This window comes from Echinops telfairi, unplaced genomic scaffold (genome assembly GCF_000313985.2).
Source record: "Echinops telfairi isolate 266 unplaced genomic scaffold, ASM31398v2 ScPeMD7_18;HRSCAF=68, whole genome shotgun sequence".
Lineage (NCBI taxonomy): Eukaryota > Metazoa > Chordata > Mammalia > Afrosoricida > Tenrecidae > Echinops > Echinops telfairi.
This window is the reverse complement of record NW_022103915.1, coordinates 98,292,991-98,319,388: the sequence shown is the minus strand read 5'-3', so window position 1 is coordinate 98,319,388 and position 26,398 is coordinate 98,292,991. Positions and strand designations below refer to the sequence as shown.

At 47.5% G+C, this 26,398-nt stretch overlaps 1 protein-coding gene across 2 annotated transcripts in view; it reads left to right on the top strand.

Annotated features, from left to right (window-relative positions):
* INO80 (INO80 complex ATPase subunit) overlaps positions 1-23,578 on the top strand; it is a 113,242-nt gene extending 89,664 nt beyond the window's left edge. The window contains exons 28-35 of one of the 2 annotated variants that reach the window (XM_045287779.1): positions 7,730-7,802; positions 15,363-15,521; positions 16,175-16,277; positions 17,178-17,266; positions 18,645-18,797; positions 19,055-19,214; positions 19,820-20,035; positions 22,078-23,578. In XM_045287779.1, the coding sequence (XP_045143714.1) occupies positions 7,730-7,802; positions 15,363-15,521; positions 16,175-16,277; positions 17,178-17,266; positions 18,645-18,797; positions 19,055-19,214; positions 19,820-20,035; positions 22,078-22,295 (1,171 nt within the window). In that variant the 3' untranslated portion in view covers positions 22,296-23,578. Of the gene's footprint in view, positions 1-7,729; positions 7,803-15,362; positions 15,522-16,174; positions 16,278-17,177; positions 17,267-18,641; positions 18,798-19,054; positions 19,215-19,819; positions 20,036-22,077 lie in introns of both variants that reach the window. The other variant, XM_004712722.3, reaches the window with a different exon arrangement.
* The last annotated feature ends 2,820 nt before the right edge of the window (positions 23,579-26,398 follow it).

Below are 26,398 nucleotides of genomic sequence, written 5' to 3'. Positions count from 1 at the left end.
TAATCTTCTGTCTGATTATTATGCCTATTATTGAAAATGGAATATTGAAATCTGTAACTATGCTTATAGAATTGTCAGATTTTCCTTTTTCAGTAAAAAACTTGCCAACATCAGGGTATTACCTTGAATTTCTAAATGCCAAACCATGTCATGTGAAATCCCAACTTCAATAGCTATTGCCTGAGTGGTAATGTTTTAATCTTTCACCACCAGTTTCTAGACTTAGGCACCTTTCTTCATTCATCAAGGTTGGTGGTTTTTTCATTCTTGATCTTCGCAACATTTGTTAAAACACTCCGTTAAATAAATAAATAATGCTGTTTTATGTGGGGCCATAGTCCCATAAACTTGGTGCAAAGCTTCAATAATTTGGGAGGTGTCCTCTTGAGTCTTGTTAAATTTTTCATATATATAATTTTTTTATCATTTTATTGGGAACTCGTACAACGGTTCTCACAATCCATACATACATCCATTATGTCCAGGACATTTGCACATTTGTTGCCATCATCATTCTCAAAACATTTGATTTCTACTTGAGCCCTTGGTATCAGCTCCTCATTTTTTCCTCTCCCTCCCTGCTCTCTCCTCCCTCATGAACCCTTGATAATTTATAAATTATTATAAATATATTATAAATTATAAGTGTCATATCTTACACTGCCCGACGTCTCTCTTCACCCACTTTTCTGTTGTCCATCCCCCAGGAAGGGGATTATATGTAGATCCTTGTCATCAGTTCACCCTTTCTACCCAACCTTTGCTCCACCCTCCCAGTATCGCCACTCTCGCCACTGAGCCTGAGGGGTTTACCTGTCCTGGATTCTCTGTGTTTCCAGTTCCTATCTGTACCAGTGTACATCCTCTGGTCTAACCAGATTTCTAAGGTAGAGTTGGGATCATGATAGTGGCAGGGGGGAGGGGGAGGAAGCATTTAAGAACTAGAGGAAAGTTGTGTGTTTCATTGTTGCTATGCTGCACCCTGACTGGCTCGTCTCCTTCCCACGACCCTTCTGTAAGGGGATGTCCAGTTGCCCACGGATGGGCTTTGGGTCCCCAATCTGCTCTCCCCCTCATTCACAATGATAGATTTTTTTTTGTTCTTTTGATGCCTGATACCTGATCCTATCGACACCTGGTAATCACACTGGTGTGCTTCTTCCATGTGGGCTTTGTTGCTTCTGAGCTAGATGGCTGCTTGTTTACCTTCAAGCCTTTAACGCCCCAGACGCTAGATCACCAGCTTTCTTCACCACATTTGTTTATGCACCCATTTGTCTTCAGTGATCCTATAGGGAAGATGAGAACACAATTATATGATTTTTCCTTCTTTGATGCCTGAAACCTAATTCCTTTGACACTTCGTGGTCACACAGGTTGGTGTGTTTCTTCCATGTGGGCTTGGCTGCTTCTGAGTTAGATGGCCGCTTGTTTACCTTCAAGCCTTTAAGACCCCAGATGCTAAAATTTTGATATTAACTCTGACTCAGAAATAATCCCCACCTGCATTTGCCTTCCTTTCTCCTCTTTGCTTCCCTTCTCCTATGCCATGACTTACCTACCAAAAGGATCCCTCCAATCATCAGGCCTTTCAGTTAGCAACTGGGTGCTTAAACATTGCACCCAGTATTCCTTTAAAAAGAACGTAGTGATTTTTTTTTTTCAAATGACCAACAGGATAGATTAGTGGTTCTCAACCTTCCTAATGCTGCGACCCTTTTAATATAGTTCCTCATGTTGTGGAATTATTTTCCTTGCTACTTCATAATGGTAATTTTGCTACCGTTATGAATCGGGCAACCCCTGGGAAAGGGTTGTTGAACCCCCAAAGGGGTCACGACCCACAAGTTGAGAACTGCTGGTACAGACTGATATCATGTATGTTTAGTATAATTGGATATTGGTCATTAATATTGTACTTCAGTGTTTATGCATATAATCAGATTGTTTCATAGAAAAGCTGTACATATGTATACTCCAACCAGAGTATATTGACTTATACTGATTTGGACTTCTGAGTTGTAGCATTACAGTTGTTTTTCCAGTGGATCATTTCCTAGAAAACTGAGATTTAGCGCTTGATATATTTTTCGTGAATAAACTTAGTAGATACAGTTAATGTCTTAACCTCTAAAATAACTTCATTCACTTGTCCAACAGAGCTACGCCAATTACGTCCAGTTAGGCATAGTAGTTTTGAAGAGCTTAGCTCTAAAAGAAGAATATTTTCACCATTCAATTCTACCATCTCTACTTAGTAAATACCATATTTTGCATATCCTTTACTGTGAAATTTTCACTGAACTTTCCAACCCCAGAGCTGAGGATCACTTGGGAAGCAGCAGGCTATTCAGTCAGCTATTGAGTAACCATCATTGTGGTTCCTGTGCCTAATGTTAGAATGAAAAGGCACCAAGTGTCTTTCTGATCCCTACCTACGTTAACACCTGGATGCTTAGAATGGGGGTTTAGATAAGTAATGTTGGGGTTGTGACTATAGTAATATCCTGTGCTGTGTTCGTGGATAGAATCTGAACTCTGCCTGTTCTAACCTGAAGCTTACTGGACCTTCTCACCCTGTGTGAGGCAAGCTCTCAACTGATAAATTACAGTATCTACAGTAGCCCAATATGGAGAAAAAGACAGGTGTTGTGGAAAACTGTAAGGCATGCTTTGCCAAATATTTTTATTTTTAATGGAAAACCATCTAAAGAAAAGCTGTAGTTTCAACTGGAAAGCCCGGTGGCTCAAAGGTCAGCCAGAGTAAATAAGAGCTCCTATAAAAAGCCATTTACATTCCCTTCGTACAAGATTTATTTTTAAGGGATCCTTCCAGGAAAGACTCTGGCGGAGACTAAAGACTGTTTGGCCAGGATGTCCTGACTGGACAACATTCAGAGCACATGACCTGCATGATCCTAGCAGCCATTCACAAGGTCTTTACTCTGTTGTCCCTTGGCGTTGGCCTTCCTTTCTCCTCTTTGCTCCCTTCTCCTACTCCACGACTTAACCAAAAGGATCCCTCCAATCATCAGAAAACTCAGGATATCGTGACCTTTGGAACATCGGCGGAAAGCTGGCTGTAGTATGGATCTTTCTTTCTGGTGTTTTTTCATTCCTTCAGCAAACCTTAACTGTGGCTTGCCTGTGCCGGACATGGTCTGGGTGTGCTGGCACAGAGGTTTCAGCGGGTCATTGATCAGAGAGAAGTGAGCCCAGGTAGATCATTGTCCCTGCCTTCATAGACCCCCTGAAGACGCCTGTGAGGTCAGCTCCCCCAGAGGCCCGAGTTGATATTCCTGTTCAGCCCTCTGGAGGGCACTCATACCTCCTGTTACCTCTAAGATTTTCTTTTCTGCAGTATGGAAGACCCTCGAAACATTAGTTCATATTAGCAATACTAAATTTATTGAGTAGAAGGAAACATCTCAGAAGTTGATTTATTTGTGGTTTTAAAAATAAGTAATCCTTGAGTCTACAATGGAAACTACTGATTTCCTTCACATAAAAGTCCAAGATTGCGAGGGAGGGGGAAAATGGAGAAGCATCTGATACCAAGGGCTCAAGTAGAAAGCAAATGTTTTGGGAATGATGATGGCAACAAATGTACAAATGTGCTTGATACAATGGATGGATGGGTGGATTGTGATAAGAGTTGTATGAGCCCCCAACAAAATGATTTTTTTTAAATCCAAGATTGCTATAAATGTTTCCAGCACAATAATGATGAAATCACATTGACCTGAGCTAAATACCATCCATCTCACAGAACACAAAGATAATCATCAAAAGACATCTTCTAAACGCATAGTTAATATCCAGAAGAAGTCTTTCCACCATTATATACCTAAATTATTCCACCGATTTCTTTTTACGTTGATTTCTCTTCCTAGTGTTTTTGCTGTGTCTAGTCAGTGTGATGCTTGTGATTACCACATCAGGGCCTTCCCTCATAAACACTCCACACTATGGAGAAGCTTCTTTCCTTGTACTTCTGAACTGCCATTTCTCTGTGTGTCCAACTGCTCCCCTTATCCTTAGCCACCAGGGGTTAGGCTCTAAGCCTCCAGGAATTACCCAGAAAAGTTCTAGCCGTGGTGTGTAATTCCTCATCAGGTCCAGTGTGGCCAGGTGCCTCTGGTCCTCCACCTCTGTCCTCAGCAAGGCAGGCGAGGAAGGCCCGTGAGGGGGAGAGTGGTCTTCGTGGTGCCGGCGTGAGCATTCGTCTGTAGAGGCTAGTATGCCCTAAAAAATGAAGGTTTACCACAAATATATATTCTCCTGTGAGCTTGTTACGTACCAAGCTTTGGTGTAAACCACCCTGTGTCTGTGGGATGGAGCCCTGGTGACATAGTTTGGGCTGCTAACCACAAAGACCAGTTCAAAACCACCAACTACTCCACGATAGAAAGATGAGATTCTCTACTCATACAAAGTTACAGTTTTGGAAACCCACAAGGGGCCACTTCTACCCTGCCCTAAAGGGTTGCTATGAGTTGGAATTTACTTGTGTTGGTGAGTTTGGATTTAGACGTCTGTGGGAACATGCACTTGTAAATTGGCAGGTGCCTTTCAACTTCCTAATTTGCCCTAGATGATTTAATAGTTAAAAACTGACATGGTTAAATAAGTAAAGTTAGTAGATATTATACTCCATATTGTAGAAATACAGAGCCTTTAGATTCATGACCTACAAGAGGCCTCCAGACATGCTCTCTTACTCAAGCCTGCTCTGTGAAAGTTGTGTTTCAAGGAATACACAGAGTAAGCAGTTTCTACTAAGGCCTACCCAGTTTAGTGATTAATCTAGATACTTCAGAACAGTTCCTTCCCTGAGATTCATGTTGTTGATGTGTCACAGCTGTACTTGTTGTATCTTCATTGTATGGTCCGGAAACAGACCTGCAGTCAAGTGACGTTACCGAGGACGAGCAGCATCATGAAACGAGAGCACCCTGACACTTTACAGAGTCCGGTTTCTGAGCAGACGCCAAGTGTCTACAGGGAAACTGTACTGTGGTAAATGTGGACCTGATTTTTCTGGAATTACCACCGTCCTCTGCTTTTGGTGCTGTGGTGACTTTCTGTTGACAGAGCCTGGGTGAACCTTGCCTAGACTAATCTTCTCTGCAGGTTGCTCCTTCCTCTCCCCTGTACCATCCTGCCTCATGTCAGGACATGCTATTCTCACTCTCTGAATGGGATCTTTCCCAAGATACGGTGCTTGGAAGCATTTCTCTCCCTCCCTTGCCTGTGTTTCCAGCCCCTCGATAATGAACTGCCACACACCAGTTTTAAGTTAGGTGTTGGAATTTATTTGATTTTTTAAAAATTTATTTGATTTTAAAAGAACTTACCTTCAATGTGTGTGCTTTGTTTAAAAAAAAATACTGTAACCTACAAAATGAAATTCATTTTACGTAATGACTTCTTGACCATATACCATATCTGAAACAAATTTCACAAACTAGTACTTATCTTTGTGACCTGTGGTGTATCACAATGTTTCCTAATCGGTTCCATTTCTTTCTTTGGTTTATTTTTATTGTGTTTTATTATTTTATTCCTTTGGTGTGACTTTTAATGTGGCCCAGATCCACCAAGCTGATTTCATGACTAGTGATAGGTAGGGCCTGCATTTTGAATAACTCTGACCTAAGTGGATGTCCAGTTGCATTCCTCGCAGTAGTCAGGAAGAAGAGGAATTAGCAGCTTGATTTAGAGGACTATAGAGCTTGCTCAAATGTGAAATGCAGTCCTTTCCTCTTTAGAAATGTTCTGGAGCGTAATCTAAGTGGCAGGTTCATGAAAATGAAAGATACTTTTTTTTGAAAGATAATCTTAAGGTATATTTATGTTTTCTACAAAACTCAGTTAAAACTGAACCCCTGCAACAAAGCCCACATGGAAGGAGCACACCAGCCTGTGATCACTAGGGATTGATGACAATCGGGTATCAGCCATCAAGAGACCCAAAACAATCAATCGTATCAATGAGAGGGGTAGGAGTGGAGACACAAAGCCCATTTGTGGGCAGTTAGACATCGCCTCACAGAAAGGTCACAAGAAAGAGACGAGGCTGCCAGGGTGCAGTATGGCACTGACGAAATACACAGCATTCCTCCAGTTCAGGCATCCTCAAACTGCAGCCCGCTGAGGCCATTTATCCCGCCCACCGGGTGTTTTTGCCCTGTTTTGTTTTTTTTCACTTCAAAATAAGATATGTGCAGTGTGCATAGGAATTTGTTCGTAGTTTTTTTTTAACTATAGTCCGGCCTCCAACGGGTCTGAAGGACAGTGAACTGGCCCCCTGTTTAAAAAGTTTGAGGGGGGAAAAAAAAAGTTAGAGGACCCCTACTCTAGTTCTTTAATGCCCTTCCTTCTTCCCCCCCCCCCCTCCCCCCCCCCCCCTCCACACCCCCCTCTCCTACCCCCATGTTCCCCGGATCTGCCATCCTGTTCTACCATGACCCCAGTTCTACCTTACAAAGCCGACTAGACTGGAGCACGTACACTAATAGAGCTAAGAGCTCTTGAAATGCGGAATGCAGGACAGATAAGCCCCTCAGAAGCAATAACAGGAGTAGCGTACCATGAGGGGCCGTGAGGGGGAACCCGTCACAATGATCTACATACAACCCCCACCCACACCCCTGGGGGACGAGCAACAAATGTGGGTGAAGGGAGACAGCCGACTATGAGCTATGAAAATAATAATTTATAACTTATCAAGGAGTCACAAGGGTGGGGGAGGGAGGAAAGGAAAAAAGAGGAGCTAATACCAAGAAAATGTTTTGAAAATGATGATGGCGACATGCACAAATGTGCTTGATACAATTGAGTATGGGTTGTTATAAGAGCTGTAAAAAACCCCAATAAAATTATTTATAAAATATAAAAAGGTATAACACCCCCTTTAAAAAAATTGGGCCCTTATTTGTATATGTTTATATAAATACAATTTACTGTCAAAAGGCTATTATTTGTGATCTTTTATAGATCTTATTTCTAGAAGATACTCATTAGCTATTTGCTGCCTGAATCAGTGTTACTGACACCTGCTGGTTTATTTGTAATTTTAAGTTTTTGTAAAAGGATGTTGGCTGTAAAGGGAAACTGTGTAAACTGTGTTTAATTGTTTATGTATAAAAACTGTTGACATTCATCAAAAAGTACTCTAAATTAGTGCCTGTTTCAATGGATTGATCCCAATTCAGCTCAATATGTAGAAGGCATAGCCTGACTCAATCCTAGCCTTGAGTCATTTTCCTGGGACTCACCTTCTTCATCAAGAAAGGATCTTAGATAAGTAAACATCATTAGTTTCCAAACTATTGAAAACATGGTTCTTGGGGAAAAAACATTGAAATGCTGATGTATTCGGTCCTCTTTGTGTAATTTAGCAGTTGAGTAACTTGTTAAAAATGCAATTATTAACACAGAAAGGTCTCTACTTCCACAGTGATGTGTTTTTCTGTTATTGTTTGCTGTATAGTTATTATCAGATTAGTAAGATATTAGCGGGTTTGCCTACAAGTTGAAGGAAAGTTCCCGTCATTTGATGTTAGTGCAGAGCACCACTGTGCAACGTATCAAGCAAAGGACAGGCCAGGCGAGGGCAGCTACTAAAGCTCTTACTGGGTTCTGGATCCGGAGAGCCTTCTCTCGAGACCCTTAGCAGTTTTCCCATAGCCGTTTTTTCTCTTACCATATTCCTCCCTTTCCACAGGAATGACATCTTTGTGTTTCTGCTAAGCACTCGAGCAGGAGGACTGGGTATCAATCTCACTGCTGCAGATACAGTAAGTAATGAGCCCAGTCCCGCCCTGGCCCTAGGCTTTCCCATAGAAATAGACCATTCGTTTGGTGTCCAAAACGTGCTGTTTGTTTGGCTCCTGTGATGTTAAAAAAAAAGAGAGTATCAATTATACTTTGACAAACTTTAGCTCTCCTTTTAGACTTTTCTGTCCATTCTCTTTGAATTAAGTTTCTTGTTCATTCAATAAATATGTAGTTTAATATCTACTGGGCACCCTTCTGTGCACTTCCAGCTACATCATGAACAAGCACCGCAGACAGGAGTGCTTCATTACTTTTACACATTGCTCCACTATAGGGGAAGCTCACGCTTTTCTAGCCTAAACTTTAAAGAGTGGTAGAAGAACAATAATATTGGTCATTTAAAAAAATAAAATTATTCACCCTTTCCTACCTAATCCCCGTGGGAAAATACTCCCTCTCTGAAAGGGAATAAGTGGTAAATGGTTTTATAAAAGGCATGGCTCTCAACAGTCTTATGTTGCTGTCGTGAAACACAAAGTGTCGTCCCATGTATGAGGATCATGGAGTATTAAGATACAAGCCCGAGGAGGTTTGAATGGATCTACAGTGACAGAGCTGGAGCCGGATCGCATGTTGCCCAGTCTCCACGTCTGGGCTGTAGTCATCCTTTTTTAAGAGGTGCTATGCATTAGCATTGCTGCCTTCAAGAATTAAAAACCGATTTGTCATAGCACTAAATAAGATATCATCTCTAGGACTCAACTGTGCTTTCCTCGGTATCTAAAATTCTCCAGTCGTTCAGACAGGGCTCCAGGGTCTGAGGTCTGCTGGGGCCTCCCGGGGTAGTGCCGTGTCCAGCATGCACGTGATTCCCTCATTAATAGCCATCAGTTTGTGGGCCGACTGGTGGGTACTGCTCTTGTGGGTTCTCTTACGTAGGGGCTCGCTTGTTGCCATATCAGATAGCATAAGCTTGCCTTTCTCCTTGTCCCACTTGTTTTCCTGCTTTCTGTGCTATTTAAGCATCCCCAAAAGTCCCAACCTAGTCCTACTCTCACCATGAGGACAGATCCATCACTCTTTCCCAACAGATCTTTTTATCTCCAGTCTCAGCCCCAGCCCCATTACCTGTTCATTCCAAACCCATTCTCTATGCTGCGACTTAGTTAATTGTTTAGACCCCTTTCACAGGGGCCACCCGATTCATAACAGTAGCAAAATGACAGTGATGAAGCAGCAGTGGGAGTAATTTTATGGTTGGGGAGGGGTGGTCACCACCACATGAGGAACTGTATGAAAGAGTTGTGGCATTAGGAAGGTTGAGAACAACTCGTTTAGACTCTACTGTATGAATTATTGTCACTCCTGTAATTATTATTAATAATAAATATCATTATAAATATTGTTATTGTTGATAAATATTATTAATTATTGTCACTCCTTGGCTTAAGACTCGGCAAAATAAGGTAGAAGCTCTCCTGTGTGACATACAAGGCCCTTCATTTTGTGCCATTGTCTACCATTCCAACCTAATTGCTGGACCACTTCCCTTGCCAAAACTTCCGTTCCAAATGTTACGGTTGCATTGTCGTTTCTGAAGACCCTCTGCTTTATTACACCGTTGTGTAAACTGCTCCTCAGAATAGACTACCCCCTGTGAGCCTCCTCTTTTAAAACACTGACCATTCCTATTACTCATAGTTAGCCAGCTATATTGGAATTCATTATTTTCCATACTAGACTTTGAGTTCGTCAGTGGAAGGAAGTGCATGGCTGCATTGCTAATGCCTGGAACAGTTCGCTTACTCAGCAGATGCTTAATGAGCACCCACCAAAAACCAGGCGCTGTGTTAGCCACCAGGAATTCAATTTTCACCACATGCGGCCAAATGAAATTCTGATTTTGTTCTCATCGTTTCTAGAAATTACATTCCTAACAGGGAGATAGACTAAGAACCAAAAAAAGTCCTAGTAAATAGTATGAATGCTATGAAAAAACATAACAGGTGAAGAGTGATAGAATGATCAGGGTTGCTGTTTTATTTGGCTTGGCAAGGCCTCTCTATTAAGGTGACACTTGAAGAAACTAAGGAAAGAAGCCAAAAACAGCTACCTGGACGAGCAGGTGTGAGTGCCAGTCCTGAGGGGAGAGGTGCTCAATGGCTGAGGCTAGCGTCGGTGCGGTAGAATGAGGCGGTACTGCACAGGCAGGCCATGGCGCAGACTTTGGGGTGAGGGCCCATTGGAAGCGTTTGAGCAGAGAAGTAGTATGATCTGGCATGGATTTCAGTGCATCCCTAAGAGAAAGGTAGAATCAATGAGTGGTGACTTGCAGCAGCAGCAGAGACGGTGAGAAGGAAGGAGTCTTGGCATACAAGCTAGGATTCCACTTGAGGCTTCCGATTCCGACCTTCAGATAAAAATGGGGGCTGCAGGTGATACTTTGCAATCCATTGGATTCTGGGGGGTAGTTAGGGGCCTGAGGATGACGGCACACAACAACAGCCACCACTACTGTTTGCTGGAGGCTTCATTCGGGAGCCGAGAAAGATACCCAGGACATTGTGAGTTCTGGAATCCAAAATCATTTACATGTAATTTGAGGTGGAAGATTCACTTGTAAATCAGGAACGCCTTGTATATTTTCCAAAATAGGACAGCAATATTGGAATAGATACTAAGTTATACTTTGTCTGAACTCACATTTTAGGCTCTGTGTGTGTGCGTGAGCATGCATCCTAAAATTTGAGAAGCAATAGGCCAAAGTGCTTGCCTTGCATTTTTCATTGGAGAGCCCCTGGACCATTTATGGTCAAAATATAGGTTAATGGGCGTCTCTGGCTTACTGTGTTAATGAAACTGTGGTTGTATTGTGTGATTGATGGCAGCTGCCCCTGACTGCCCGTGCCTTCTTTTGTTTTTGTTTTCTTCCGGAAGTGTAGGGATAGCTTTGTGCTGTGTCTGTTTACTGAGGGCTCGTTATAAATTGCACCCTTGTTCTTATTTCTGTGTCAGACCTGTTTTAAAAGTGTACATGTCACGAGAGAGTGAGGAACTTTGTGTTCCTTAGTGAGCAGTTCGAGAAGTCCTTTGCCCCACGAGACAGCCCAGGACAACTTTCAGCTCTCCCAGGGACTGAACTGCCACCCATTCTCCTGGGCGAAAGAGCTCCACCCTCCAGGTGGGAGTCCAACTTTTTCCAGTGGCTCTTCTCTAAATGTGCCTGTTTCCCATTTCACTCCCTGATCCCCTGAAACAACTTAGCATTGATCAGTGTAGCAGATCCCCTCCGCCCATCACATTCCCTGCTCTCACACCTAGCTCGCTGTTTACAACTTCATGAAGATGCTATTAATATACTTCCCCTTAGTCATTGCTGGGCCACGCTTTGTGGATTGACTTGCTTTAATCTTTCCTCCTTAGTCAGTTGTTCTAGCCTTCTAATCGTTATTTGTTGTTTGTTTTTCTCTAGATTGTCTCTCTCAGCTCTGTAAACCTGATTACCAAATAAGTATCAAGGCCTGTCACCCAGCACTGCCTTAGTTCCTGTTGGTGTTGTTCAGGCAGTATCCATTCACTTGATGCTGATGTTCAGTTCTCACACTCTTATTCTCCGTTTTAACCTTGGATTTCTGTGTTTTATATTTTTCTCTGCATAAGTATTTTACCTAAATAGACTCCTGCTTAATTCTCTCTTACTCACAAATCATCTTGCTGCTTTTAATCCACTGGAAGGATAAATAGCCACTACGTTTTTTTTCTTTTGTTTGTTTCGAAGTTAAAACTGCAAGCCCATCTCCTTGAGTTTTAATCTTATTGTTCATGAGCTTTTAAAAAAAAAAAAAGCCACCAGGTTGAATCAGATCTGGTTGGTACCGAGTGTCTCAGGAATCAGTGTTACGGAAGCATCTCTGAGTGATTCATAGTATTGGAGTCTCTTTATGAATTCACACTGAGCCACTGCCACAGGCTTGGACAGGTCCCCGCTACTGTCTCCTGGTATGAGGTACACACACACACATGTCCAACTGGAGGTCTGTCCTCCCTGGAAGTTTAAACTGGATTTGCTAGAGTTTATCTTGTCCTATTGAAACACCAAAGTGTTCTGTGATCTGTTTTGCTTGCTCTCTCACTCTCTCTTCCCCACCTCCATGTGGCAAGGAGTCTGCCCGGGACCCTAGCCTGTGTTAGAAATGGAGGGCTTTTACAGCAGGATGTGAATGTCTGCGTCATTGGAAAAATTAGTGTTCTTATCAATACCATACCCAGGGGGATGATGGATAATGTGGTTTTTTGTTGTTCCTTTGGTCTTTGTTTTTTTGCCCTTTGTTTGTTTGTTTTTGTGGGTTTTGGTTTTTGTCCTAATAAGACCACCAAAGTGAACCAGAGTCGTTCATAACCCCTGGACAAGCAAATGGATTCTGAGCTCCCACTGAACTCTAGCCCCAATCGAAAAGCAGTTAGTTCTTATAACACGGCCCTGCTATGATACTTGCCTTCATTTCAAGCGGATGGTGCCCACTATCGATTGGAATAGTGTCTGGGGTCTTAAAGACTTTTATTCAAATAAGCAGCCATCTAAGTGAAGAGTCAATTAAGTCCACACGGAAGAAGCACACCAGCCTGCGTAATTTAGAGATGACAGTAACAAGATCCAAATATGAAGAAGGGAAGTGTCAAACCTTAAATTGTGAACACCCAATTTGAAGACGACTACGGGGGACAGAGGGCACTCAAAACCCATTTGCAGATTAAGCCTCTGGCAAGGGACTCAGATTTACTATAAGATTATTATAAACTTCATTGTGATGGATCGAACCACGGTATAATGTGATAGTTGATCAGTTGACCTCCCTCTTGACCCAACCTGAATTTGCTCTAGGCTCAAGTATTTCTTGCCTATTCCACCACAGAAATTTCTTCTCTAGCCTTTTAAATATTAGTGGTGCTCTTTTCTTGCTTACAGTTTACTTGCATTTTTCCTTTTATCTTATTATTTTTTCTTCATGCCCTTTGTTTTGTTTTTTATTGTTTCCAGTGAAACAAAGAAGGAATGGGGGGTTGCAGAGGCAACATGTGGTGGTTTATTGGGGTGTGGAAGGGAGCTGGGGTGTGTGTGGGAAGGGTGAGGGGGCTGGGGGAGCTGACAATGAATGCTGGAGGCAAGAAGGAAGCTTTAGAACTGATTGTGATGATGTATATGAAACTCTTTTGAAAGCCATTTAACCATGTAAATGTATGATATGGGAGCACTATATCAAGAAGACTACTGAAAAACGAAAGAAAGAAACAAACTTGACCAGTGGTTACCATGGGTGAAGGAGGAAGAGTTTTTGCTTAGGGGCCATTGAGTTAATGGTGATAGAATAATCTGGAAAAGGGTATGAATGATGGTTGTACAGCACAAAGGGTACAATCAGTGGCACTCAATTATGCACGTAGAGGTTGTTGAATTGGAGAATGTTCTGTTGTGTGTTTTTGCCACAATTAAAAATAACAATTACGTGAATAACAATGAGTACAAGGGAGAATTGAATTGCTCTAAAATTGGATGTGGTGATAATTGGACAGCTCTTCTTGATGGGATTAACTTCTTGAAGTGTAGGACATGTGGCTGTAGTGCTGGTGACACTTTTTTAAAAAGGAAAAGGAAATGGAGGGGTTTATGCCTCCGAGATAGCAAAGGTGAGAGCGGCTCCGAAGAGCGAGGGAATGGAGAGTCTTCTGGGAGAAGCAGGAGCGCCAAGAACGCTGATGCTTTTGTTCATCTTCACCCAGAGCCGCTCTTCTTCCAGGACTAGCTGGCATTGCCTCTGTTCTGCCTGTTTTTACAATGAGAACACAAGTACTTGGGGCGGGGGTGGGGGTGGGGGTGGATGTTAACCAATAGGGGAAAAAACGTTGCAGAGAAAAAGTGGGAAGTGATTAATCAATCTTCGGTTTACAGTTTTAGATTCTGTATAGTTTAACCAGTCTTCTTTAGTATTTTTGACCTCTACTTTGTACTGGAGGGTAACATCTGTCCTCTAATAAGACTGCACGAGAAGACTGAAAGTGTAGTCCCTCTGAAATGACTGGCGCAGAGACTTTGGGACAGGGGTAAGCAGTGCACGAAACTGTTGTCAGTGCAGTGGGGGAGGGAACTGGGCCAGATCTCAGCTCAACCACTCACTGTGATGTCAAGCCAGGCTCCTCCTCATTTGTCAGAGAGAAGAAGCGCGTCGTGTTGGAGAACTGGTGAGAGACGTGTGCACACCAGTGCTAGGCACGTAGTGTTCAGCAGACTTTAGTCATTACTTCTTTTAATAAAAATGCAGGAAAAGAGCACATAACTCTAGGCTACAGAATCACAAAGACCTATCTGGAAATGGTGAAGCTTGAACTGAACCTTAAAGGACCAATAGAGAAGAGATCAGGAATTCAAGGCAAAGAAGCAGCTGGGAGGAAAGAGGTACAAACAGATGTGATGGAAATGGGAAACACTAAAGAAACCTATCTGCTTCCAAAGGGAGCCCTACTTGTTTGAAAAAGGATAGAAAAAGTTGGCCGGCTAGAGCAGGACCCAACTGCCTAGGCAATGTGACCTTGATGTGTTACAACAGACCTGGCAGAGAAGTGAGTGGCGGGCCGGGTTTGACTGGTGGTGCCCAGGGCAAACTGGAGAAGAAAGAGGTGGAGACTGAGATCAGTAAGCCTACTAGACTTAACACCGTGTTGATGACCGAGATGCAGTGGTGAGGAACTGTACAGATGGTTGGGTTCATTTCTAAGGAAGCATTGGCTGAATTCGATGACTTGGTTGAATATCGAGGAGAACATCTAAGAGATGAACTGGGTTTTTAAATTCTTTTTGGTTTTCTTTTTTCAGTAGGTGTGCTGTAGTAGAAACAACCTCAAAGGCTAAGGACACAGAAGTCTGTTGGTCTTGGGTTACGTGGAGTTGGGGGTGGGGGTCTTTGTGTGTGTGGTGGTGGTAGTATCCTAGTTATTCAATAAGCTGGAAGTAGCTTCCAGGAACAACCCTGTAAACATCGCTTCCCTGGAACTCATGGGGCAGGAAATGATCCTGTTGGTGAGAGCCTGTCTCCCTGAGAATGTCAAGAAAGCCATACCTGTATTACCAAGCTAGTCAGTCCCTGAGAAGGGTTGCACAGGGTCCCATCCCAGGCCCACCGCTTACTTGGACTGTGTGTTCTTAGGTGGACTGTCTGACTCCTCTGGGCCTCATTTTCCTCTCCTGTAAAATAGGAGTTTGTGTAGTACCTGAATCATGGGGTGGCTATGAGACTTAAATTGGTTTGTATGTGTAAAGCACTTGAAACAATGTCTGTCAAATTATCAACATAACTTTTTAAAAATAAACACCATTCAAAACAAAACACAGGGGCATGTCTTTTTGTATAGGGCAAGTGAAGGAGAAGGGAACTTAGTCTTATGAGTTATTATCATCTCCATCTTATTATAATAGAAAGAAATCCAACCTCAGACTCTTATTACAGACTGAGGAGTGGCTGGGCTGCTCTCGGCATCCTGGCCCTTCCCAGAGTGCTTCAGTCTGTGCGGCATTCTTCTCTGTGCAGGTAATTTTCTATGATAGTGACTGGAACCCCACTGTGGACCAGCAGGCCATGGACAGGGCCCATCGCTTGGGGCAGACAAAGCAGGTTACTGTGTACCGACTCATCTGCAAAGGCACCATTGAAGAGCGCATCCTGCAGAGAGCCAAGGAGAAGAGTGAGGTGAGCACAGGGCAAAGGAATGAACACATACCGAAAACAAAGTCCAACCACCTTGACTCAGCGAAGGCTCCGGAAGGCTTTTCGCCTTTCATTGATGGTGAAGGAGCTAGGGTTTCTGAGGGGTCAGAAGTACAGTAAGATTAGGTACGGTAGCAAGTACAGCTGCCACCAGAATGGAGTCCCGCCCCCAAGGCACAGCTGTTGTTCATGTGCAGACTTCAACACCTGCACAGGTGTTGACCTTCATGTTTTGACATAGTCTTTAAAAAAGAAAGAGTGGCACTTGGGCTTGCATCTTTTTTTTATTTGGGGGGTGGGGGGGCGCTTGCATCTTGATAGCCTCAACTTGACCTCTCTCTGCGATGTATATCAAGTTGATGAGTTTCCAAAGAAGGTGCTCTTTTTGGTGTGTTTATTTGCTCATTTTTATTCTGATTCCGTTTGTTGGCGATGCTAGCCAGCCTAAGTGTGGAAGTTCCCATTGCTCCTTCTGTTGAATGAACAATCGGGAGGAACTAGTGAGATCAAACAAGAAGAGGAAAACTGGAGGCTTGGCTGAGTCACAGATTGAGAAGGATGTTTTGTTTGTTTCTGGACGTTCACCATGTGGGGACAGATGCTTGGAGATGATCTTTTGATCTGCTTTGGTTCAGATTCAGCGGATGGTGATTTCTGGCGGGAACTTCAAACCTGATACCCTGAAACCCAAAGAGGTGGTTAGTCTTCTGCTAGATGATGAAGAGTTGGAGAAGAAATGTACGTACTCTAATCTTCATTCTCTCTCCCTGTACAAGATGTTGCTCACACATCTGAAAATAGAAGTGGGACTTTGTATGCCAACAGTAGGCAAAGCCAAAGACTTCATTTGGGGAGAAAGTTTTTCTATTAATATTTCATATTAAAATTCAAACAAGGGTGTGTTGTGTAGTAAAAGGCAAAATTCACATGTATTTCAAAACCAAATATGACATCAAATAAAATGTCAGCTTGCCTTAGAAAGTCTTCCTATCCCTCGACTCCCCAGCAGCGGTCAGTTTCCTCTGTGCTGTACTGAGAAATGTTTCTCCCGGGGTGCCCTGCTCCAGCACGCAGAGCCTCTGTACATTTCTGGCCATTTGAGAACACGTTTCAAACTTACCTGGGGAGCCTTCCAAAGATTTCCTCAGCTACATTCATGGTTCTCGTCTTCTACAAACCTATTGTATCTCCACAGTCACTCTTGGTCTGTTTCATGCAGAGGTGTGGAAAGTCTGGGCAGAAAAGGGGTGCAGGGCGGGGAGGAAAGGCCCTTCCTTATTAAAGTGAACCCCATACGCTGTCCAGGATCCAATAGGCCGGTTCTTCCTCCAAGGTGGAAAGCAACGGTTGTCCGCCCGAGGCAGCAAGAAGTTGCACCTGGAACACACAGCAGAGGATAGGGCTGCCTTCGTGTCAGGGTAGAGCTAGGATGAAATGCACGGCTTACTGAATGTAAGGTCAGGTTTCAAGGAACCGTAAACAGTATTTGGTGGATCCAAGTAACAAAAATGTGTTGTTAGTTTTCTTTCTCAGAACTCTGTTCTGTTGTGCCGCTTCCTGGCAGTGCAAGGGGGAGACGGGCAGAAAGTGTGGTGGGCGCCGTAGGTAGGCTCAGATCCGGCCTGCTTTTCTCGGCAGTGCGACTGCGCCAGGAAGAGAAGCGGCAGCAGGAGGAGTCCCACCGCGTCAAAGAGCGCAAGCGCAAGCGGGAGAAGTACGCGGAGAAGGTACGGAGGGGCGGGCTCCGGCTTGGACTCTTTTCCTTAAGAAATCATTTTATTAGGGGCTCTTCTAGCTCTTGTAACAGCCCAGACATCAATCGATTGTATCAAGCACGTTTGTACACGATGATGCCATCGTCATTTCCTTTCTACTTGAGCCCTTGGTATCAGCTTCCCCCCACACCACCCCCACCGCTCTGAGTCCACGTGGGATGAGCTGTAAGGTAAGTGCACAGAAAAACTCTCTGCCACCGAGTTAGTTTCAGTCCATAGCAACCCTCTGGGACAGCGTGGCCCTGCCCCTGTGGGTTCCGAGATTTGGAGAGCCTCCTCTTTCTCCCGCGCCTGGTCATTTCTACCTGGTGACCTGATGTAACCCGCCACCCCCAAGGCTCCTTTACAAATGCAGTTCGGGGTAGAGTACCCAAGCACATTTTGTGGCTGCAGATCTCAAGTCGGTGACAGAGAGCTGTGCCGTGTATAGTCTGAGCACTCAACCCTTAAGGGTTGAAAAACTAGCCAGACATCCCTTTGCCCGTTGGCTATGAGGATACCCGTTGTGTCGTTGTGGCATATCCAAAAAGAAGACCATTAAGGTGGATGTGCATGAACGAGATGGAAAGCACTGGCCCTGCCTTTCCGGCTGTGCCCGACTGACAGCGGTGCGAGGCTGCGGTTTGGGCGCTGGCTTCTAGGCTTCCTTCCCTCTAGATTCCTGTTAAGCCACTTCGTTCCTCCCTCCCTAAGCAGCCCTGGTAAGTGCTGGGCTGCTAAGCACAGGTTGACAGTTCAAACCCACCAGCACTTCCCAGGATAAAGAGGTGCGCTGCCGTCTGTAAAGATGGACAGCCTCAGAAACAAGTTGGAATTGACTCGAGGGCAGTGGCTTTTTTAGACGTCCTCCTTCCACGTGAGCTAACTGAAAATCAGTAAATCAACAGATGTTCATAAAAAATAAAATCCTTTAGGGGAGAGTACAGGGAGAAAGGGGGAATCAATCACGAGGATCAAACTAGAACCCCCTCCCAGGGAGCCGAATAACAGAAAAATGGGTGATGGATGACAGAGGACAATGTAAGATATGGAAAAAATAATCTATATCTTATCAAGGGTTCCTGAGGGAGGGTGGGCAGGGGAGGGAAGGGGAAGAAATGGGGAGCTGATATCAGGGGCTCAAGTGGGAAGAGAATGCTTTGAAAATGATGATGGTGGCATGTGTGCAAATGTGCTTGGCACACTGGAAGAATGTATGAATTGTGATAAGAGAGGTAAGAGTCCCCAATAAAAGCATTTTTTTTAAAAATCCTGTCATCCTTTGATCCCACCCCAGTGTTCTTGGTCCTTATGCGTTTTCCATGTGCCCTGATTTGTGCATTTCCAGAAGAAAAGGGAAGATGAATTGGATGGGAAAAGGCGAAAGGAAGGCACGAACCTGGTCATCCCATTCGTCCCTTCCGCTGATAACTCCAACCTCTCTGCGGACGGGGACGACTCCTTCGTTAGCGTGGACTCCGCCATGCCCAGCCCTTTCAGTGAGGTGAGGCCCCGGCCCGTGCCTCGACTACTGGACAGCCAGAGGGCCCCTCCTTAGGGAAGGCCTTGGGAATCCAGGAGAAAAGCAGGCGAGGACAGGCTGGGCTTCTGTGTGGATCTCGTCAGCAGCACAGGGAAATAGAGGGAGGCGCCAGACCTGGGAAGCATGTTCTCCGCCGCAGCAAGGGCCTCGGGCAGTGCCCGCAGTGTGTGTTGTTGCCACCCTGAACTGGTGGTGATGGCACGCCATGCCTCCTCTAGATCTCCATCAGCAGTGAGCTGCACACTGGCTCCATCCCCCCTGATGAGAGCAGCAGTGACATGCTGGTCATTGTGGATGACCCGGCCTCCTCAGCCCCGCAGTCCCGAGCCACCAACTCTCCTGCTTCCGTTACGGGCTCCGTCTCAGATACCGTGAACGGTGAGTGCCACTGCTCTGCTGAGAGCAGACGCCGTTGGAGGGGGTGAGGTCCTGATTCCTTCCAGGCGTGCGGCATCTTCTTTAGAGAAGAGCGGAATGGTGCATAGGGTCGTTTATCGCAGTGGCCCTGCAAGTGAAAGGGGCGATAAGGGTTAGGAAAAGTGAGATCAAGAACTAAGATCTCAGACTCCTTTGTTTCTGGTCACGCTGTCGTCCACATTCCATCCGGGTTGCCGTTGTTAATTACCGTTTGCTCTGGGGGTCTCCTCCGTGTGTGAGGGCAGGCTAGCTGCTGTCTCTGGGATCTCAGGAGAGGCTGGCCGTCCATGGGCCGGGGGGCAGGTGAGAGCAGGCAGCGCTCTCTGAGCCTTTCGATGAGGAAGACTTCAGAAGTAATGGAACGGCTGGCCCTAAAGAGTGAGGAGTGACGGCCAGCCTGTTGATAGCTGTCGGACTTCACAGTAACTGGGTCGCAACCTGAAGTGCGGCGGCAACCTCCCTGGGAGTCCACACACACCCTGAGAGCCAGCCTTCCTACCAAGGTACGCTTATCTCACCGTGCGGAGAGCTTTCATCTGTTCCTCTCTGCCCATTCGTTCGCACAGGAATTTCCATTCAGGAAATGCCAGCTGCAGGTCGGGGCCACTCAGCTCGCAGCCGGGGCCGCCCCAAAGGCTCAGGAAGCACCGCCAAAGGAGCAGGGAAGGGCCGGAGCCGGAAGTCCACTGCAGGCAGCGCTGCGGCCATGGCAGGGGCCAAGGCCGGGGCTGCGGCGGCCTCGGCAGCTGCCTACGCTGCCTACGGGTACAACGTGTCAAAAGGTGCGCAGGCCCAGCGGGCCAAGACTCCACTCCGCCGGGTAGAGGGGGTACCACCCCCGGGGCCCGCCCTCAGGCCAGCCTCTACCACCCGGGGCCCAGGTTGCGGCCTGCGTCTTCACACTGGACGGTCTTGTCTCTCCTCTTGCCCTCATAACCTGGTCCTCCGTCTCCGTTGAATGGAGGGTAACTGAACAGGAGTGAACTAGGGTCTCGGACTGTGCTACTGTCCACATTCCGACTTTTTTCTGGCTTCGAGAATGGATCATCTTCTGGATTTATTTCTGAGAGCTGCTTCGCAGTCCTCTGAGGTAGCAGGGCTCACGCTGCTGTGGGAAGTTGTTGTCGGTGCTGTTGACACAGGTGTGGCCTCCCAGTGCACAGCAGAAGGAAAGACTGCCCAGCCGGGCCAGGCTGGCAGTGACACCCTGTGGCAGGCTTTCCCAGGGCCTCGTCTCCTGAAAGCACGCAGTGTGCGAGGTGAAGCCTCTCCAGCCTCACTTTCGAGGAGCTCGCCGACTGGGTCTGCTCTGAGATAGGTTTGTCTTTCTGGCAGCCGTGCTGCATGTGATTTCCCATCATTAATTCGGTGGTGTTCATTGTTCATGGTCCATCTTGCACTTCGATGGGAGACCCTGGGAAACCCATGGCTTGGATCCGGGCATCTTTGCTGTTTTAACAGTTTACGTAGGTCCTGTGCGTCGCATCGTTTGGGTTCCGGATTGCTGCTGGTCTGGATCCACGTGAAACGGAAGCCTTGACTGCGTCAGTATTTTGGTCTGCTCTGTTGGGCCACTTGTGGGGACCTTGGCTCGCTTTCCATGGTGTTGTCATCCATACTGACGGCTGCAGCAAGGTTGTGTTAGGCGTGTACGTTGCACACAAGCCTCTCCTTTGGGAAAGGCCTTAGGTGGGGCTGTAGGTCAATAGCGAGAAGGTGGCCAGGCTGTGGCCCAAAGAGCTGAGAAGGGGAGAGCTGTCCCCAACAGGCCTGGTGAAGGAGAGTGGTCACGGTGGTGCGCGGGCTTTGAGAGTGGCAAGGGAGAGAGAGAGTGGTGTTAGCTCAGCGGTAGGTCTTTTACCTCGTGAAACGGGGCGGATTTAGCCATTGGGATGGTTGTAAGAAGCAAAGGGTCCTTGAATAGGCAGTGCTTGCCCTATAGAAACGGTCAGTAAACATCAGTTCACCTCTCCTCTGTGATGGAGACCCTGCCTGCACTTACTCATTCAGCAACTAGACATGCAGGGCCCAGCCCAGTGTTGTTTAACCTTCTGCCAGCTCATTGCATTCTTGGGAAACACGTCATGCCAGTTGTCAGTGTGGCTGTGATGGGGTCTCACCCGTGGGCGGGACGGACGGACGTGGCAGCTACGCGTTGCATATGGAAACCTGGGCTGGGGCAGGAGTTGCCGGTGGTAGGGTGTCCCATGAACCCGGCCAGTGGTTGTTAGCTGGACCTGGAGAAAGGGAGGGACAGTGAGCGCGAGAAGTGACGCCGGCGCCCAGGAAGCAAGCAGCGGGGTCCCAGTCCATGCCGTGGGTTTGGCTGCAGGTGACAGGAATTTCCTGTCGCAGCAGAGCCTTCACCCTCGATGGCGGGATTCAACTCGGTCTCCAAGTGCAGTGACGGGGCTTAGAGAGCAGGGTGCCTTCCCCCAGCACAAGACGGCATTAGCACAGGCCCAGACTTGAGAGTGGGACGCCTAGTGCCCGCTGGCCATCACTCACCAACCAGCCCGGGGAACCATCTTCAGAAATGAGGAAGGAAGCAACTTTTCTCGGCGGTGTCCCAAGGAAAAGGAAAGGTAGCTCCTGAGAGCCGGTCAGTCTCAGCTTCGCCTCTGCAGATGCTCTTGGGGAGGCTTTGCCCTTGTGCTCCATGGGGACAAGGCAGTGGGTCAGGCTGGGCGCTGAGAAGGCAGTGAGAGCAAGAACAGCTCAGCTCGCATGCTGGGAAGATGTGGGCAGGAGACCTGTCTTCCGTAACCCAGGCTTGCGGCTGCAGACAGCTGCCAACATATGTCTTGTCTCTCCTTCCCCACAGGAATCTCCGCCAGCAGTCCTCTGCAGACATCCCTTGTTCGGACAGCTAGCCTGGCTGACTTTGGACCTTCAAGCGCCTCTTCTCCCTTGAGCTCCCCTTTGAGCAAAGGGAATAATGTCCCTGGGACTCCCAAGAGCCTCCACCTGACCAGCAGCCTGACCACGGATCCCCTGGTCCGGAAACCGAGCAAAGGCTCCAACCCCCCTGGAGGGCGGTAACTACCTGGGTCCTCTGGCTTCCTTCAACCAAACCAGGGCCTAGAATCCTCGCCAGCAGAGGGTGTTTAGATGGCTTGCCCAGTGCAACATAGGACATCCCAAGTCAAGAGGGCAGAGATGGCCAGGTGCAGCCAGGAGGACCAGGCAGGTGGCAGGTATGAGCACTTTCCTCACCTGTGTCTCAAAAGGCAAGCTTGGGGGTTGCCAGAAAGAAGAAGGGGAGGGGGCCAGCCCCAACACATCTTAGCTGAACTTGAACCTCTTACCCGGGAAGGGCCGAGTGGCGGCCCTTTTAGATGCTCAGGCACCCCAGCCCCATGCCCTTGGGCTTGGCCATGTCCCTTGCAGAGGTTCTGCAAGTGCTGTGAAGAGCGGCCCCTGGTGGAGGCTTCTCTGAGGCTGGTAAGGGAGGCCATCACGCCGCTGGCACCGTCCGCTCCGGCCATCTCTCCATGCCTCCTTGGCCAGAGCAGTATCACAGAAGCGCAGCGAGTGTAAGAAAGCGGTGGCTTGTCAGGAAGACAGAGGCTGGAGGACGTGGTTTCCAGCCCCCCCCCAGCCCCCCCCAGGCCTGCATGGTTCACATCAGAGAACCTTCGGGTCCCACCAGCAACAGTAGCAGCCACTCCCACCCCAGGGACTCCCAGAAGCCAGTCCCGAGACCAGGAGCCAGCTCAATCATCAGGACGTCCTCACTGCCCCTCCTGCAGACTCCTCCTTGCTCTTCCTGAATGCACAGTCTCCCCACCCCACCCCTGCCCTTCAGCCCCTGCTTGGCTGTATGCACTGTCTGTATTGCACTGAGAAAGGAAGGGGCCGCAGGAGTGAGGGGGAGAGGGCAAGCTTGGCCCTGACCCTCCGCCCGAGCTCTCCCCCCTCCAAGAGAGGCAGAGGCCGGTGGTCCCAGAGGAGGTGTCTCCTCCTGCCCCCAGTCTGATGGCCCCCTGGTGGAGCAGGTGCTTCTGGGCGGGCCAGCCTCTAATTTGCACACCTGAAAATCGCGGAACTGAATTTAGATAGATTGATTTTTAAAACCTTTTTGGAGTAAGGGGTGTGGGGGAATCACTTAATTTAAATCATTAAGATTCCCCTGCCCAGACCCAGACTCCTGTGTACAGATGCTGTTTAGAGGGAATCAGAAAAACGCCAAGCCTTTTTTCTCTTTGAATGTGCTGTCTATTTTTATAACTGAACTTGTACATATGTATAAAGAGAGACACATCTTTCTTTTACTAACTGGAGAAAAATCTTAAATAAAATGGAGTGAGATAATTTTATGTAAATCGGCGTGTGTGTGGTCCTTGCAGTCTCTCGTTGCGAATGGGGGAAGTGTTCCTATGATCAGGCGTTAGTGAGGCAGCAGTGCGCCTCCGACAGGCTTCACCGAGCAGAGCAGTGAGTGGGAGGAGGCCTGGTCAAGAGCCTGCCCTGCAGGACCAGTCAGCCCCTCAGGTGTGACTCGGGGTCAGGACTCCAGGACGTCAGTGTGGACCGCTTGGCCCGATCCACCCTCGAGCAGAATTCCACAGCGGTCATCAGAACCCCAGTTCCCCGCTGTGGGCAGTAGGGACGTCTCCAGCTCCACAACTGTGACTTGTGTGCACATGCTTCTGTCCAGCCAGAAAGCAGCCCTTCTGCAGGGCCAGTGCTTTGAAGTACAACTGACTGCAGTGCTAGTGTCCCGTGACGAGGACTCAAAGGGGCTGACACCCTCAGTGGCATGTGTTGGGATTCCCAGCTCCCGGAACTGATGGAGCTTGCACACTGAGCTTCGAGCATTGCTCACACTGCTCCCAAGTGTGCCGGCCGGCTGTGTGGCCTTGCTAACCTTGGATCGCCCTGCACATCACACTGGTCAGGGCAGGCTGGCTGCTGGGAAGCTGCCACTTGGTCACGGGTGGTCTTGCTTCCATCTGTGGACCTCTGGGCAGCACTAGCAAATAGGTGGGCAGGTGTCTATCTTGCTGGTAAGCTTGACTGAGGTCTCACCCAGAAAAACCCATATCAGTTTCCCAACCACTGTGGCTACTGGTCAGCAGACCCCATCAGATGTGTCCCCTCAGCATGGCCCCCAGTGACACTACTGCTGAGTCTCTGCCAGGGTCAGCCGGCAGTGGCCTCCTCTCTGGGGCGCTGGCAGCTCGAGGTCCTCGCACAATTTAGCGCAGATGTGAACGACCTGGTGCCCGCTCCTAACAAGCGTGCAGTTTCTACCGGGGCTTTGGGTCTCGTTGTTGCTGGGCCTGGACACTACCCAGCCGTTCCCCCTTCATGGTAGCAGCTCAGTCCCTGAGTAAACGCAAGCCAGCGTGTCACATGGTGGGCTCTGCCCAGCTCTTAAGTCCAGGGGCCCCTTACCTGCCCGGCCCCAAGTCAGGGCAGAGCCTGAAAGTAAAGGCTCAAGCTCATGAACATCGGGAGCCCAGTCCCCAAGTTAGGACTCAAGTCCAGGTGCCCTACTTTCAGAAGACTGTCCAGTGTCTCACGGGAGAACCACTTCTGATGCAGAACGTGGAGCAAGAAGCAGGAAGGTGCCCTAGCAAGCCAGAGCCGCGGCTGCCGGGAGCACGGGAGGACAGGCCCTTCAGCCAGTCCTTCAGCCACACTCGCCAGGCGTCCTTAGAAACGGCCCTGACAATTCCAGCTCTCTACGGGGCTGCTGTCCCAGTATCCCTGCCTGGGGTGTGTTGACGCACCCGGGACTCTAAGAGGCCCATCTTCCACTTGCTTGGGTCTGTCTGGTCCTGAAGGGTCGGGTTGGGCAGGGAGGTGTGCCAGCTAGGCTGTGATCTGGGTGTCCTTGCCCATCCGTGCCTTGGTGTCTGCAGAAGAAATAGGCACACACAGCCTCACTGCTGGCCCTCCATGTCCACCATACCACACCACCTGGTCATTAGAGCAACTGTGAAGTGTCCTTATACTGTGCAAGAGGACATCGGAAAAACTCAAGGAGAAATGGGATAGAAAAGTAGTGGAATATTTCCATGAATTTTTTGAAGCCCTATCATACAGAAGAGGATATTAGACTTGTTAGTGGATTTTAGCCATCTAGGGGCCCTGGTGGCATCGTGGTTATGCGTCGGGCTGCTAAACACAAGGTCAGCAGTTCAAAACCAGCAGCTGCTCCTGGAGAGAAAGATGAGACTTTCTACTCCCATAGGGAGTTACAGGATGGGAAGCCCACAGGGGCAGTTCTACCCTGTCCTGTAGGGCCCTGAATGGAATGGACTCGATGGCAGTGCGTCGGTTTGGTTTGGGAGGGGTGGTGTGAGGGGGGGGGGGGAGTAAGCCTTGCCACCCCAAAGCAAAGCCAACCTGCAGCTCTGCTTGTTACCCCCAAAGAGTTCTGGGAAGAAAGAAGAGAAGCACTTGAAACTGGGCAGTCATTCCTAAAGCATTCTTGTGCAAATTAATCGCCTTGGGACCTTGTTAAAATGCAGATCATGTTTCTGGGAGTCATGGGTGAGTTCTGGGAAATGCTAATAGGTGATGCCTCCCTAGGCCTTGGACCCACTCCCTCCAGTACCTTCCAGCCTGCCAGTCAGATGAACGCCCACCCCAGCCAACAAACCCTGTCCAGGCAACCCAACTTTATCTTCCATACTTTGAAACTTAACCCACCGGGCATAGTGCTTATACATTGGGCTGCTGACTGCAAGGTCAGCAGTTCGAAACCACCGGCAGCTCCTGGGGGGAAAGATGTGGCTTTCTATTCTGGCAAAGAGTTCCAATCCCAAGAAACCCACAGTGGCAGTTCTCCCATGCCCTAGAGCAGTGGTTCTCAACCTTCCTAATGCTGCGACCCTTTCATATGTTCCTCCTGTTGTGACCCCCCAACCATAAAATTATTTTCATTTCTCCTTTTTTCTTTTTTAATCTTTTTATTAGGGGCTCATACAACTCTTATCACAATCCACAATACATCAATTGTGTAAAGCACATTTATTCATTGTCCTCATCCTCAAAACATTTGCTCTCCACTTAAGTCTCTGGCATCAGCTCCTCATTTTTTCCCCTCCCTCATGAACCCTTGATAATTTATAAATTATTATTTTGTCATATCTTGCCCTGTCCAATGTCTCCCTTCACCCACTTTTCTGATG